Source organism: Perognathus longimembris, chromosome 1 (genome assembly GCF_023159225.1).
Source record: "Perognathus longimembris pacificus isolate PPM17 chromosome 1, ASM2315922v1, whole genome shotgun sequence".
NCBI classification, from domain to species: domain Eukaryota; kingdom Metazoa; phylum Chordata; class Mammalia; order Rodentia; family Heteromyidae; genus Perognathus; species Perognathus longimembris.
In genome coordinates this window covers 162,579,910-162,594,117 of record NC_063161.1, presented here as the reverse complement: position 1 = coordinate 162,594,117, position 14,208 = coordinate 162,579,910, and the positions used below count along the sequence as shown (strand labels likewise).

The following is a 14,208-nucleotide window of genomic DNA, read 5'->3' as shown; positions in this document are numbered from 1 at the left end:
CCTAGGAGGCCCCAGTGGTCTTTTGCTACCCCTGAAGACAGGAGGGTCTCTTGACAGGCTGCTTTGTTCCTGGTGCTCTAAAGGGCACCAAAGTTAAGCCTACCTTCATTTCTTCTTCTTTTTGTTGTTGTGGTTTTTTATTTGTTTGTTTTTTGGCCAGTCCTGGGCCTTGAACTCCGAGCCTGAGCACTGTCCCTGGCTTCCTTTTGCTCAAGGCTAGCACTCTGCCACTTGAGCCACAGCGCCACTTCTGGCCGTTTTCTACATATGTGATGCTGAGGAATCGAACCCAGGGCTTCATGTATATGAGGCAAGCACTCTTGCCACTAGGCCATATTCCTAGCCCCTACCTTTGTTTCTTCTTTGCTAGGAACTTTGGTCCATCAGAGTCCAGAATGCCTTTCAGTCCCTATCTCTTGCATTTGTCAGCACTAGCTGCAGCTACTTTTGTTTTTGTTGCCTGTCCTGGGGCTTGAACTCAGAGCCTGGGTGCTGTCCCTGAGTTTTGGGTTTTTTTTTGCCAGTCCTGGGACTTGAACTCAGGGCCTGAGCACTGTCCCTGTTTTCTTTTTGCTCAAGGCTAGCACTCTGCCACTTGAGCCACAGCACCACCTCTGGCTGTTTTCTATATATGTGGTGCTGAGGAATGGAACCCAGGGCTTCGTGTATACGAGGCGAGCACTTTACCACTAGGCCATATTCCCAGCCCCTGAGCTCTTTTTTTTTCTCAAAGGCTAGTGCTCTACCACTTAAGCCACCTTCCCTTTGGGATTTTTGTGATGGTTAATTGGAGATAAGTGTCTCACGTACTTTCCTGCCTGGGCTGGCTTCAAACCATGATTCTCAGATCTCAGCCTCCAGAGTAGTGAATCACCTATACTCAACTCACAGCAGCCTTTTTGTGTATATTCTTGGAAGGCTTCTGTCTCTCTCAGTCCAGATGCCTAGTATGATCACAGAGTTCTTATGCTGGAGTGTCAAATGGAGGGTCAGACAGCAGGGACCTGTCAGGGGCCTCTAGATAGTGGAGAAACACAGCAATTTAGTCTCAGCCAAGACACATCCAGAGCAGTGGTTCCAGTTGTACAGAAGGTGGCAGCCTCAGCCAAACAATACCACACAGCTCTGCTTGGCACTCATTCAAGCGTCTGTGTGTCTGGGCTGTGTGGGGAGAGGATGGGCAGGGCTCCCTGCTGGGTTTCTCTTCGTGAATGGCCCTAAGGCCTCTGGCTTGACACCCTGATGTACTTACTACTCAGTGTGCTGGGGAAACTAATTTTACAGATGGAGAATCTGATGTTTTAGAGAAGTGGGAATCTGCTGGGTCCTTCCACTAGCAAGGGGTTCCCAGTATGGAGCTAGATTTGTCTGTCTCCTAAACTGTATGAATATACCAGTCCCAGAGGTTCAGAACATGCTCTTAGCCTGCTGCCCCGATTCTGTACCCTGCCCATCTACACTAGGGAGAGACTTAGATAGGACAACTGGTGGCTGATGCATATAATCCTAGCTGCCAAAGCCAGCCTGGCAGACAAATGTAGGAGACTCTTATCTCCAATCAGAAAGCCAGAAGATGACTCATGGCTCAGTTGGTAGAGCACTAGCCACAAGCAAAACCATTTGAGAATGTGAGGTCCTAAATTCAAGTCCTACCAGAAATCAGCATACACACAGTAAATAAAGGAAGGAGAGAGGGAGGAAGAGAGACAGAACGACAGGAAGAAAAAGGAAAAGAAAAAAAGGGAGAAAGGAAGAAAAAGAAAAAGGAAGAAAGGAAAAAAGAAAAAGTAAAGAAAGTAACTCCTGGGTGCTGGTGGCTCACACCTGTAATCCTAGCTACTCTGAGGATCACAGTTTCAAGCTAGCTGGGATAGAAAAGTCTGTGACACTTATCTCCAATAAACTACTCAGAAAAAGCCAGAAGTAGTGCTGTGAGTTAAGTGACAAAGTGCTAGCCTTGAGCAAAAAAGTTCAGGGACAGCACCCAGGTCCTGAGTTCAAGTCCCACAACTGACAGGAAGGAAGAGAAGGAAGGAAGGAAGGGAAGGAAGGAAAAGGAAGGAAGGAAGGAAAGAAGGAAGGAAGGAAGGAAGAGAGGGGAGGGAGGGAGCTTAATGTGGTTGTCAGGGCCCATAGCCTTTCCCTTTCTAACACTCGCTTGGCCTAAATGTAGCCTGATTCTTCTGTGCCTGTGTTTATCACCCTGCCATGTTCATGTGTGAGTCCTGTCTGTGTACATGTCTGTGCATGGTGTAAGAACCCATGATACCCAGTTCCCACCCTGAAGACATAATCATCTAGCCAATACCTTGGGGTCTCTTACTCAACTCTGGGGACACAGGATGAATTTTACTTCTCATAAGCCATCACCATCCAACTGCTGTCTTGCTATTGCTCTGGGCTGGTGAAGGGGCTCCCATCATCCATCCAGTATATATGGCAGAACTCTGATTTCCTAGATTTTAGCAAATGGCAGCTCTATTTTATTGCTCAGCCTGGGCCTGGAGTCTCTCAGCCCTGTTTCTCCCTGCCCAGTGCAAGCCAACAGCAGCCCATGAACTGAACTCCACTCCCTGAACCACTAGGATGTCCTTGCTGCTGCCTTCCCTAAGCAGTCTGTCCATAACACCAGGGAGATGTAATATTTTGGGTGAGAGTTCCCAGCCTACCCAGAGTAGATTCTGTGCCCTTTAGGCTTAAGGCCTCTTTCAACTATGTTAGCAGTGGTGCATTTCATGGCACTTGCTACCATCAATTCATAGTCTGAGTTTGGTGAGTGAGATTCCACTGCCAGGATCTTGGCTCATACGTGGCCTCTGCTCAAGAAACCTTCATGGGTAGATGGTACTAGAGGAAGGCTCCCCTGCTCCTAAGAAGCTGTTGGCTCTGTGGAACTGGGAGCAGATGACTGCCAGATACCATACTCTGCCCCAAACCACCCTTCAGTGTCTTGTTACCTCAGAGTGGACATGGAGACTCGTGTCTGGTAGGTAAGGTTATAGATCCCATCTACTTTTAATCTCTGTGAGATTTAGTGAGTAGTGAAGCTAGTGGAATTCAGATCAGGAGAGGGAAAGTGACTCTAGAATACCTTCCAGGATCATGCGGAAACAGCCAGCAGTGGTCCTGGGTGTGGCACACACTGTAGTGAAGAGAATGTCATCCTTTGTGCGGCAGATAGACTTTGCTCTAGACTGGATGGAGATTGAGGCTGGGCGTGCCATATACAGGTGAGGCCCAGAGGTGTACATTGTACACAAATGCCTTTAGGTGTGCTATCTGTGTACAGAGAGTTCCCAAAGGCCTGCAGTGTCAGAAGCCTGCCATTGTGCAGTGTATAGAGAGGTCTACAGGCTGGCAGATTTCTCCTTCTCTGTAAATGTCCCTGTGTCCTGACTTAGAGTGGTACAGCTGAAGACCAAACTTCAGCCTGTGGAGATTATATACCATCTGGGGATGGATTTCTTTATCTTCCTAGGTACCTCTGGATATGCCCTTGGTGGGCATTTTCAGTTCTGTGCATAACTGTCCCTGTGCAGACAAAGTGCATTTTCGCAGTCATCTTTTTATGTCTGTATGCGTACGTCCATGCGGTCCTTTCCAAGGACCCGAGAACCTGTTAGATGCCCTTTATAAGGCACTGCTCGTTTCCTGTGATCTGAGCTAGCAACTCATAGCCAGCTTCACATCAGTATTCATGGTAGTTACATTTTAAACCAAGAAAAAAATTAAAAAATGTATTTAAAGCTAAGAGCCCATCAATGTGTGATTGTGAAACATATTTAAACAAAAAATGCCTATGCTTTTCAAAACCAAAATTTTTACTAAGAAGACTGAATTTTGAAATTTTAATTTTTGCATCTTGGGGGCTGGGTGGCTGTTGGGAGGCTGGACCTGGGGAACACGAAGGCTGGTGGACTGAGGGCTCTGTGTCTCTGCAGGCAAGGGGACAAGTCAGACTGCACTTATATTGTCCTCAGTGGCCGACTGCGTTCTGTGATCCGAAAGGATGATGGGAAGAAGCGCCTGGCTGGGGAGTATGGCCGGGGAGACCTCATTGGTGTGGTAGGTGCTGGGCCCTCCTTTCTGTTTTCTGGAACTGACCTGGCTGGCGACCTAGACTGGGAAGGGTTCCCTAAGAGACCTGAGGGTGGAAGAGGACTCAGCAAGTTAGTTTACTCTGGGCCCGGCTTTCTGAGAATAGATCTGGAATGAACTCTTGGTGCCTTCTGAGGGACCTAGATGCTAGTCCTTGATTTCTGGGTACTAGAGAGTACCCAGGCAGTGCTGGAGCATGGTGGGTAGGGAGGGACCAGAGTCTCCAAGGTCTCCAGTGAGAGCAGCTGTGGGCTGGCTGAAACTCCCAAGGCTGCTTGTTTTGGGTCTATCCCTCTGACCTGAGCTATAGTAGACTAGTCCCAAGATGATACTGTGAACTCCTAGGTCTACAGGAGTATTCTTGGAGCTTGGAGCTTTTTCCTGTTTTTCATTTGTTTTGTAACAAATCTTCAATTTACCTGAAGAAATTTAGTTTCAAAAACTTTATGTAATAGTCACTAAAAACATATAATTTCAGAAATAATAAAAGAATAAGCAGGAAGCTGGGAGCTGGTGGCTTACTCCTGTAATCCTAGCTACTCAGGAGGCTGAGATCTGAGGACTGTGGTTTGAAGCCAGCCCAGACAGAAAAGTCTCCATGAGACTCTTATCTCCAGTTAACCATTAGAAAAACAGAAGTGGCACTGTGGCTCAAGTGGTAGAGTGCTAGCCTTGAGCAAAAAGGGCTCAGGTAAAGGACCCAGACTCTGAGTTCAAGCCCCATGACTGACTAATAATAGTAGTAATAATAATGATAAAATAAAATAAAATCAGCCACTATAAAACCCATGAACTATGTAACTGAATAGAATCTCTCTCAAATCCATACTATACCGTTGGACAGAACTTTTATTATTCTGTTCTACTTTCCAGTTTACACATGTAACAAAAAAGCTCCCAAATACCCTTAGCATCCAAAAAACCATTGCCTTCAAATGAAAGATCTCTGCTTCACCTCTAAAACATAATCAACTTATTATTCAAGAAATTGTTGTCCTTTCATATTACAGCAGATTATAATTTCAGTTAATTTGTAAATAACCTTGCAAATTGAAATATATCGAACTAACCTTTGTAAATGTGACTAGTTTAATTATGGACTAACTACAGTGGGTTTAAATTATAAAAATTAAGATTCAGACATTAGTCTTTCCTCTTCAGGTGGAGACACTGACCCATCAGGCTAGGGCAACCACAGTGCATGCTGTCCGAGACTCAGAACTGGCCAAGCTTCCCACAGGAGCCCTGACATCCATCAAGCGTCGGTACCCACAGGTAAGTGTGGCTCAGAGCACCTGTGGGTCAGGTGAGCAGAGCTGAGAGAAGGTGGTGGGATTGTATGAGGAGACGATGAATGTGGGGAACAGTGCAGTGTGGGTAGAACAAGGTACTCATGCTGCATCGCATGTGGTTGGTCAGCTGCATCTTCTGGTTGTCCTTCCTGCTTGTGAATGCTCTGGGTATCACAAGACAGGAAAGAACCTAAACTTGGTGATTTGGAGGCCTGGCCAGGCCTATTGGTAAAGGGAAGGGATGGCTGAAAACGGCAGATCTGTGAATGTTAATCAGCATGAGAAGAAGAGCATGCCAGGTGTACTTGTTCATTCTAGAACAAATGGGGAGATGTGGGTGGTGTGGCCTCCATGCTTCCAGGGCCTTCTTCAGGGTACTCTGCCCCATCAGAGCTCAGGCCTCTCACTTACTTTAGTCTTTGAGGCTTACTATAGGGTCCTTGCCCTCAGCTGACACTCCTGCTCTTGTGGCTCATAGAGTGACACAGACTCAGATCTCTGTCTCTAAGAGACCCCTAGTGATGCTGGCAACTATGACTGTGGTTGCTGTAGTTGCCCATTTACGGACTAGGAGAGCCTGATAGAGCATGTGAGGGAGCATGTGTGTTGGTCATGGTCACCAGGCCCAGTGCTCAGGGCTTCAGCTACAGGCCATTCTATTTTTGTGGATCTGGTCATCTTCTGTCTGTGGGGCCAGGGTATGGTGCAACTGGGGTGTTGCTCCTTCCTGGGATATGGTGCTTTCACCATTGGCAGCACCCCCAGTCAGGAATCTTGGCTGCAGGACACATCTATAGAGGCTGCTCTGTGGTTCTTGCCAATCAGCAGCTGGAGGCTGGCGGCGTGGTGGAGTTAGTTGGTAGGTGTCAGTTCATCAGGATAGGCTAATACCCCATTCAGGGAAGGTGATGGGGGCTCTCCCTCAGGATAGGCCAATGTCCCTTTCAGAGAAGGTGATGGGGGCTCTCCTGGAAGGTCCAGTAGTTTGAGCCCTCTGAGTTGTGTCCGCAGTGGCCCTCTGACTCCTTTTGTTGATGTGAATGCCTGGGCTGGGTACCAAGGGAAGATAAAGCTTGGCTCCCTTGGCCACCTACTGCCTCTTCTGTGGGCTGCTCCTTGGTAGCAGAAGTACATTCAGTCCACTACTTTGGGGATCCAGAGACCTATTGCATGTCCTTGTCTCCAGCCTTCCCACAGTAGACCATGCTCTTGGCCTGCTCACACCCAATCCCCTACTGGAAACCATGTGTAGTTTTCTTCCTTCCTCCATGGACAAGCTAAGCAGCAGGCTATGGGTGTAGTGAAAGCTGGCAGAGGGATGGATTCAGCTTGGAGAACCAATACTTCCTCATCACATGGACATTTCTGGCTGAAAACACTAAGCTATCCACACCAGGGGAGCATTTCCCCCTGGGTGTATTCTGTTCTTGCCATCAGGCCCTTGGATCACACTCTAGGGTGAGCCTACTGAGGTGTCCCAGCCCTGTAGGGGGGAGCCTTGTGGTGAGGGGTTCTTAGCCCCTTGGCCTCAGATTGCCTTTTGTCATCCAGAAAGGCCTTGGATTCTATATGAACTAGTAGAAAATGCAGCATTCTGTGCATGACTTCTTTCAGTGCCAAGCAGAGCTCCACTGTGCATGGAAATCATATGTCTGTTCTCTGGATGTTTGAATTGCCACCATTTGAGTCTGTTAGGAAGGAGTATGAATAAGCACACTCTTTTTTGTTGGTTATGGGCTTGAACTCAAGGCCTGGGTGCTGTTCCTGAGGTTTTGTGCTTAAGGATAGTACTCTACCACTGAGCCACAGTGCTACTTCTGATTATTTGGTGGTTAATTGGAGATGGGTATCACAGACCTTCCAGCCCAGATGGGTTTAGAACCATGATCCCCAGATTTCAGCCTCCTGAGTAGCTAGGATTACAGATGTGAGCCACCATCACCTGGCTGCACATTTTTTTTTCTGGTCCTGGGGCTTGAACTCAAGGCCTGGCCTCTGTCCCTGAGCCTCTCTGAGCTCAAGGCTAGTGCTCTACTACTTAAACCACAGGGCCACTTCCAGCCTTTTCTGTTTATGTGGTGCTGAGGAATTGAACCCAGGGCTTCATGCATGCTAGGCAAGCACTCTACCACTAAGCCACATTCCCAGTCCTCAGCTGCACATTCTTATCTGTCTCTCTGTCTGTCTGTCTACCTGTCTGTCTGTCCGTCCATCCATCCATCCATCCATCTCCATCTGTCTATATATATTTGATGGTACTGGGGTTTGAATTCAGGTCAGGACTCTTCCACTGAGCCATGACTCTAGCCCTGTTTTGCTTCAGTTATTTTTCTGATAGGGTCTTGGGTTTTTGTTTTTTCCTATGGCCAGCTGCAGATCTCAGTGGTCCTATGGCCTCATGCATAGCTTGAGTTACAGACACATGCCACCACAATCAGTTTATTTGTTGAGATCAGATCTTGCAGGGCTGGGAATGTGGCCTCGCGGTAAGAGTGCTTGCCTCGTATACATGAAGCCCTGGGTTCAATTCCTTTAGCACCACATATATAGAAAATGGCCAGGAGTGGTGCTGTGGCTCAAGTGGCAGAGTGCTAGCCTTGAGCAAAAAGAAGTCAGGGACAGTGCTCAGACTCTCCTGAGTTTAACTTTTTGGCCTAGACTGGTCTTCAACCACACCCCTTTCAATTGCTGCCTCTCAGTAGCTGGGATTACAGGTGTGAGCCACTGTGACCAGCCTCAGGATATCTTACTAAGGTGGAAGGGTCAGGGAAAGTGTTAGAGAGCAGACTAACCCTCCCCCCTCCAGTTTTTTGGAGTACTAGAGTTTGAATCCAGGGCTTTGAGCTTGTTAGGCAGGCACTTTGCCACTTGAACCATGCCTGGCCCACTAGCCCTTCATTTTATTTTTGTGTTTTGTTTTGTTTTGTTTGGCCAGTCCTGGGGCTTGGACTCAGGGCCTGAGCACTGTCCCTGGCTTCTTCTTGCTCAAGGCTAGCACTCTGCCACTTGAGCCACAGCGCCACTTCTGGCCATTTTCTGTATATGTGGTGCTGGGGAATCGAACCCAGGGCCTCATGTATACGAGGCAAGCACTCTTGCCACTAGGCCATATCCCCAGCCCCCCTTCATTTTATTTTTCAGACAGGATCTAGGTACTACCTTTTCCCAGGCTGCCCTGGCCTTCAAGATCCTCTTTCCTCCATATCTCAAGTAGCTGGGACTACAGACAAGTGCCACCACATCCCAGCTTGCTAAACGTGTTCTTAACCTTGTGTGGACAGCTGAGATGCTTCTTGAGTTGCTGGATCACAGGGTGGATGTGCTTTTAGGAGCTGTAGCTAGTTCTCCAAAGCAGCTGTCTTGCTTGACAACATAGTGCCTGAGCCAGCCTCTCCATACCGCACACACTCAGTGAGGATGTCTCTTGATGTAAGTTATTCATTCCCTTGGGAAAGAAGTGGCACCTTGCAATGGTGTGGATTTGTTGTTCCCTGATGGGCAACAATACTGAGTACTTGTGCATGCATTTAGTGACCTGTTTTGAACCTTTGCCACTTGTCAACATTTTTAAAATAACCTGGAATTAAGGTTTAGTTATGAAAGTTCTTAGGGCTGTGTTTTTTAAGAGCTTATCCTTCAGATAAGTGAGTGGGCATGTCCAGCCTACCAAGTTGCACAAGGCCCTTAAAATTATTTGGTGCATGACAGGACAGACACACATGCTTCTCATATACTTCTTGTTGGCTTCCTGCAGCCATATGCATAGATTGATAATGATGTTATAAGTATTCACATGGCTGTTGACAGAAAAAAGTTTCCCCACCCTTGCAGGACCATGTTCAGATATTAGTGGTTACAGTGCTGTCTTTGGGACTGGCCTCAGAATGCCCAGGGATGTATATAAAATGATACTGATAACGAGGACAAAGGAGGAATTGAATCCCTCTCTGCTTTGTGTGTATTTCAAATTTTACATAACAAAATTAAAATTTTAAAGCTCTAATTTAACAGTTTGTTTTAGATTAGCAGCATGAAAAATATCATGCTTATTGGGCACCAGTGACTCATGCCTGTAATCGGAGCACTCATGAGGCTGAGATCGCAGTTTGGTTTGAACCCAGTTCAGGCAAGGAAGTCTGTGAGACTCTTATCTCCAAGTAAGTACCAAAAAAGCCACAAGTGGGGCTGGGAATGTGGCTTAGTAGAGTAGAGGCTAGGTAGAGTGCTTGCCTAACATGCATGAAGCACTGGGTTCAATTCCTCAGTACCACATAGCCAGAAAAAGCCAAAAGTGGAGCTGTGGCTCAATGGTAGAGTGTTAGTCTTGAGCAACAAAGCTTATGGTCAGAGCCCAGGCCCTGAGTTCCAGTCCCAGGATTGGCACAAAATAAATTAAGGAAGGAAGGAAGGAAGGAACCCATCATGTTCTTTGGTTTCTGTTTCAGACTCCTCTGCTCAGACTATTTATTGCCTCATATCCTAACTTTTGGGTTGTTTTGCTTGTATCCCTGTGGGCCTTAGATCCCAGCATCCTGGGCCAAGTTATCTTGTAGGTGATTGGCCCTTCTACCTCCACTTCCCTGTTCTGGGTAGGTGGACCACTGCCAGGCAGTCAAGCCAGTTCCTTTCTTTTTTTAAATTTTTTTATTTATTTATTTTTTTTTTTGGCCAGTCCTGGGCCTTGGACTCAGGGCTTAAGCACTGTCCCTGGCTTCTTCCCGCTCAAGGCTAGCACTCTGCCACTTGAGCCACAGCGCCGCTTCTGGCCGTTTTCTGTATATGTGGTGCTGGGGAATCGAACCTAGGGCCTCGTGTATCCGAGGCAGGCACTCTTGCCACTAGGCTATATCCCCAGCCCAAGCCAGTTCCTTTCATTGTCACACTAAGCCCTCAGCTATAGGGTGTCTGGAAGCTACTGGAGGGGAATAGGGGCTGAGTGGAGGGTAAAGCAAGGGCTAGGAGGAATGGGGAGAAGGGAGGGCTTGCGGGGAGTGGAGGTGATGGGAGGGCCAGGGGATGAGTGGGGGTGAAGGGAGGGCTAGGGGTTGAGTGGCGGTAAAGAGAGGGCTAGGGGTGAATGGCAATGAAGCTAATGTTTGCTCACAGGAATGACATCACACTGTTCTGCAGTGCAAGCGCTGGCTCTTCAGGTAATCTGGGGTTTAGAGCTCGGATAGTGGCATTTCTTCTCAGATTATCCTATATCTTAAGAGTGCCAGTGGTTAGACTGCATGTTCAACAGTCCTCTGTCAGCTTGTTGGCTTTAGGAATAAAATGCAAGCTGCTTGGTGTAGTCTAGTAGTTTCACTTGAGCTTTGCCTAGCATATACAATGTATCACAAAAAGGGAAGGAAAGCCCTAACATTTAAATAACTTTATTTATTCATGCACTCATCCTTTTATTTATTTAGAGACAGGGACTTATGAAACTTAGATTGGCCTCAATGTGTTTTTTTTCTGCCAGCCCTGGGGCTTGAACTGAGGGCTTGAGCACTGTCCCTGGCTTCTTTTTGCTGAAGGCAAGCACTCTATCACTTGAGCCACAATGCCACTTCTGGCTTTTTCTGTTTATGTGGTGCTGAGGAATCGAACCCAGGGCTTCATGCTGTTGTGCCAAGTCGCAAGACCACCCCCAAGAAGACCACCAAGATTCAGACACTCCGAAATGCAAAAGCAAGGCAAGGCAAGGCTTTATTTAACGAGCTGCCAACTCGGGCCTTGTCCTACCCACCGACACAGCAGAGGTTAGGAGGGAGCCCGGAGCTGTGATTACACAGGGCTTATAAAGGCAAAGAACAAGGTTACAACAATCAGCTGTGCAAGCAAGATTAGAACACAGGTACAAATCTGATTGGCTCAGGGTTCGATTCTAAAATGGGGTTCACGTGGTGGGGCCTGACTTCAAAGTCTGGCACCTCAATGCATGCTAGGCAAGCACCCTACCACTAAGCCACATTCCCAGCTCTTGGCCTCAAACTTGTGACCATTCTGTCTCAGCCTCCTGAGTACTGAGATTATAGGTATAAGATACCATGCCTGGCCTTAAATTACTTTATATTTTAAAATAATTTTATTAAGGTGTTATACAGCATGGTTACTATTTCAAAATTCAAGTAATGAGTACATTTCTTTTTCTTTCTTTCTCTCTCTTTCTCTCTCTTTTTCTTTCTTTCTTTCTTTCTTTCTTTCTTTTTTTGGCCAGTCCTGGGCCTTGGACTCAGGGCCTGAGCACTGTCCCTGGCTTCTTCCCGCTCAAGGCTAGCACTCTGCCACTTGAGCCACAGCGCCACTTCTGGCCGTTTTCTGTATATGTGGTGCTGGGGAATCGAACCTAGGGCCTTGTGTATCCGAGGCAGGCACTCTTGCCACTAGGCTATATCCCCAGCCCTCTTTCTTTCTTTTTTTCTTTTTTTGCCAGTCCTGGGGCTTGGACTCAGGGCCTGAGCACTGTCCCTGAGCTTCTTTTTGCTCAAAGCTAGCACTCTACCATTTGAGCCACAGTACCACTTCTGGCTTTTTCTGTGTATGTGGTACTGAGGACTTGAACCCACGGCTTCATGCATACTAGGCAAGCACTCTACCACTAAGCCACATTTCCAGCCCAGTACATTATTATTTCCTCTTCTTCCTCCTCCTCCTCCTCTTCTTCTTCTTCTTCTTTTTCTTCTTGACAATTTCATCTCTTCCTCTACTTTCTCTGTTTCCCCCTCTCATCCCTGACTACAAGATACATAGGTCATTTTCCATATAATGTGTACTAAATACCATGATTGCATTTGTTCACTGTTCCTCTTTCCCTTTCTGTGTCCCCTCTTCCTCCCCCCACCCCCAAAAGAAGAAAAAACTCAAGCAAAAAACCACCATTAACAACAACAATAACAACCCACACAAACTCCATGTTTCCATTTCATGGAATTTTGTTTTGGTATATAGTATTCTAAATGTTCAGAGAAGTTACACCTTTGCGTTCCTCCCCTGAGGTTATCCTCCTTTAGTCTGACATTTGTTTGTGAATGCCTAGAGTTCTGTATAGGTTATCATGTCCAGTTATATCTTAGATCTGGCTTCCACATGTGAGAGAAAACATGCACCATCTGTCAAATTCTTGATATTGGCCAATCTAACTGGGGTGAGAGGAAATCTCAAAGTTATTTTGTTGTTGTTGGTTGTGGGGCTTGAACTCTGTGCCTGGGCACTGTCCCTGAGCTCTTCAGCTGAAGGCTAGTGCTCTACCACTTTGAGCCACAGTTTCACTTCCGGTTTTCTGATGGTTAATAGGAGATAAGAGTCTCAGGGGCTTTCCTGCCTGGGGTGGCTATGAACCACAATCTTCAGATTTCAACCTCCTGAATAGTTAGGATTACAGGCGTGAGCCATTGGCGCCTGCCCTCCCCCCTTCCCTTTCTTTTTTGTTCCTCTGCTTCTTCTCAAAACTAGCACTCTACTATTTGAGCCACAGCATGACTTTTTCTTTTTATGTGGTACTGAGGAATGGAACCCAAGGGCTTCTAGCATGCTAGGCTAGCAGTCTACCACTAAGCCACATTCTCAGCCTTCAAAGTTATTTTTTGATTTGCATTTCCTTTGTGGCATTTGCATTTCCTTGTATTTCAATTTGCCATTCTTCCTTCTGAGAAGTTTCCAAACTTGACTTACCTCAGTATAATTTTTCTAGGTCCATCCATTTCCCTGCAAATAACATCATCTTATTCTTTCTAATGGATGAGTAAAGTTGCACTGTGTATGTATGCATTTTATTAATCCATTGTGTATATGTACATTTTATTAACCCATTCATCTGGGCTGCTCCCTGTCTTGGCTGTTGTGAATAGTGCAGCAGTAAACATGGATGTGCAAGTGTCTTTCCAGTATTCTGACTTGTAATGCTTTGGGTAGATGCCCAAGAGTAGTATGGCTGGGTTATAGGGAAGATCTATGTTTAGTTTTTTGAGAAATTTCCAAACCTCCTTCCAGAGTAGCTATACTAGTTTACAACTAGGGTTCCTCTTTCCCTACTTACCCACCAGTATTTGTTCTTCAGATTCTTGACATTGGCCAATCTTACTGGGGTGCAATAGAATCTCAAAGTTATTTTTTCATTTGCATTTCCTTTGTGACATTTGTATTTCCTTGTGTTTCTATTTGCCATTGTTACTTATTTGGAGAAGTCTCTCTTTAGCTCCTTTGCTCGTTATTGATTGGTTTATTAGCTTTGGGAGGAGTTAGTTTTTTTGAGCTCCTTGTATATTTTGGATAGTAGGCCTCTGTCTGATGTATTGATGGTAAAGATCTTCTCCCAGTCTCTTGGCTGTCTTTTAGTTTAGTAACCATGTCCTTTACAGTACAGAAACTTTTTATTTTGATGTAATACCATTGGTCAAGTCTCTCTCCTATCTGTTGTACTCCTTTCAAAAAGTTTCTATCTATGCCTATAATTTCTAATGTTTCTCCTACTCTCATCTTTCAGTAGGTTCAAAGTTTTAGATCTGATGTTAAGATCTTTTGTACACTTTGAGTTGATATTGGTTTACTGTGACTAACAGGGATTAAATTTTAGTTTTCTACCCGAACACCAGTTATTGAAGAGGCTATCTTTTTTCCATAGTATTTCTTTGGCTCCCTTGTCAAATATCAAATAACTGTAGATAAACAGCTTTATTTCTGGTTCTTCCAGTCTGTTCCATTGATTTTTCTCCTGAGTAGCTAGGATTAAAGGTGTGAGACACTGGCACCCAGTTTCTGTTTTCTTTATGTGTGTGCTTAGAGCTATGAACTTTCAACTCTGCATTTTCTGTATCCCAGAGGTTCTGGTATGATG

At 46.1% G+C, this 14,208-nt stretch overlaps 1 protein-coding gene across 9 annotated transcripts in view; it reads left to right on the top strand.

The window, feature by feature from the left end:
- Pnpla7 (patatin like phospholipase domain containing 7) overlaps positions 1–14,208 on the top strand; it is an 87,680-nt gene that overhangs the window by 41,870 nt on the left and 31,602 nt on the right. For all 9 annotated transcript variants that reach the window (XR_007211039.1, XR_007211043.1, XM_048346922.1 and 6 more), the window contains exons 17-19: positions 3,099–3,230; positions 3,942–4,065; positions 5,260–5,373. Coding sequence is in view for 7 of the 9 variants with exons in the window: in XM_048346922.1 (XP_048202879.1) it covers positions 3,099–3,230; positions 3,942–4,065; positions 5,260–5,373 (370 nt within the window). In the remaining 2 variants the exon portion in view is untranslated. The remainder of the gene's footprint in view (positions 1–3,098; positions 3,231–3,941; positions 4,066–5,259; positions 5,374–14,208) is intronic.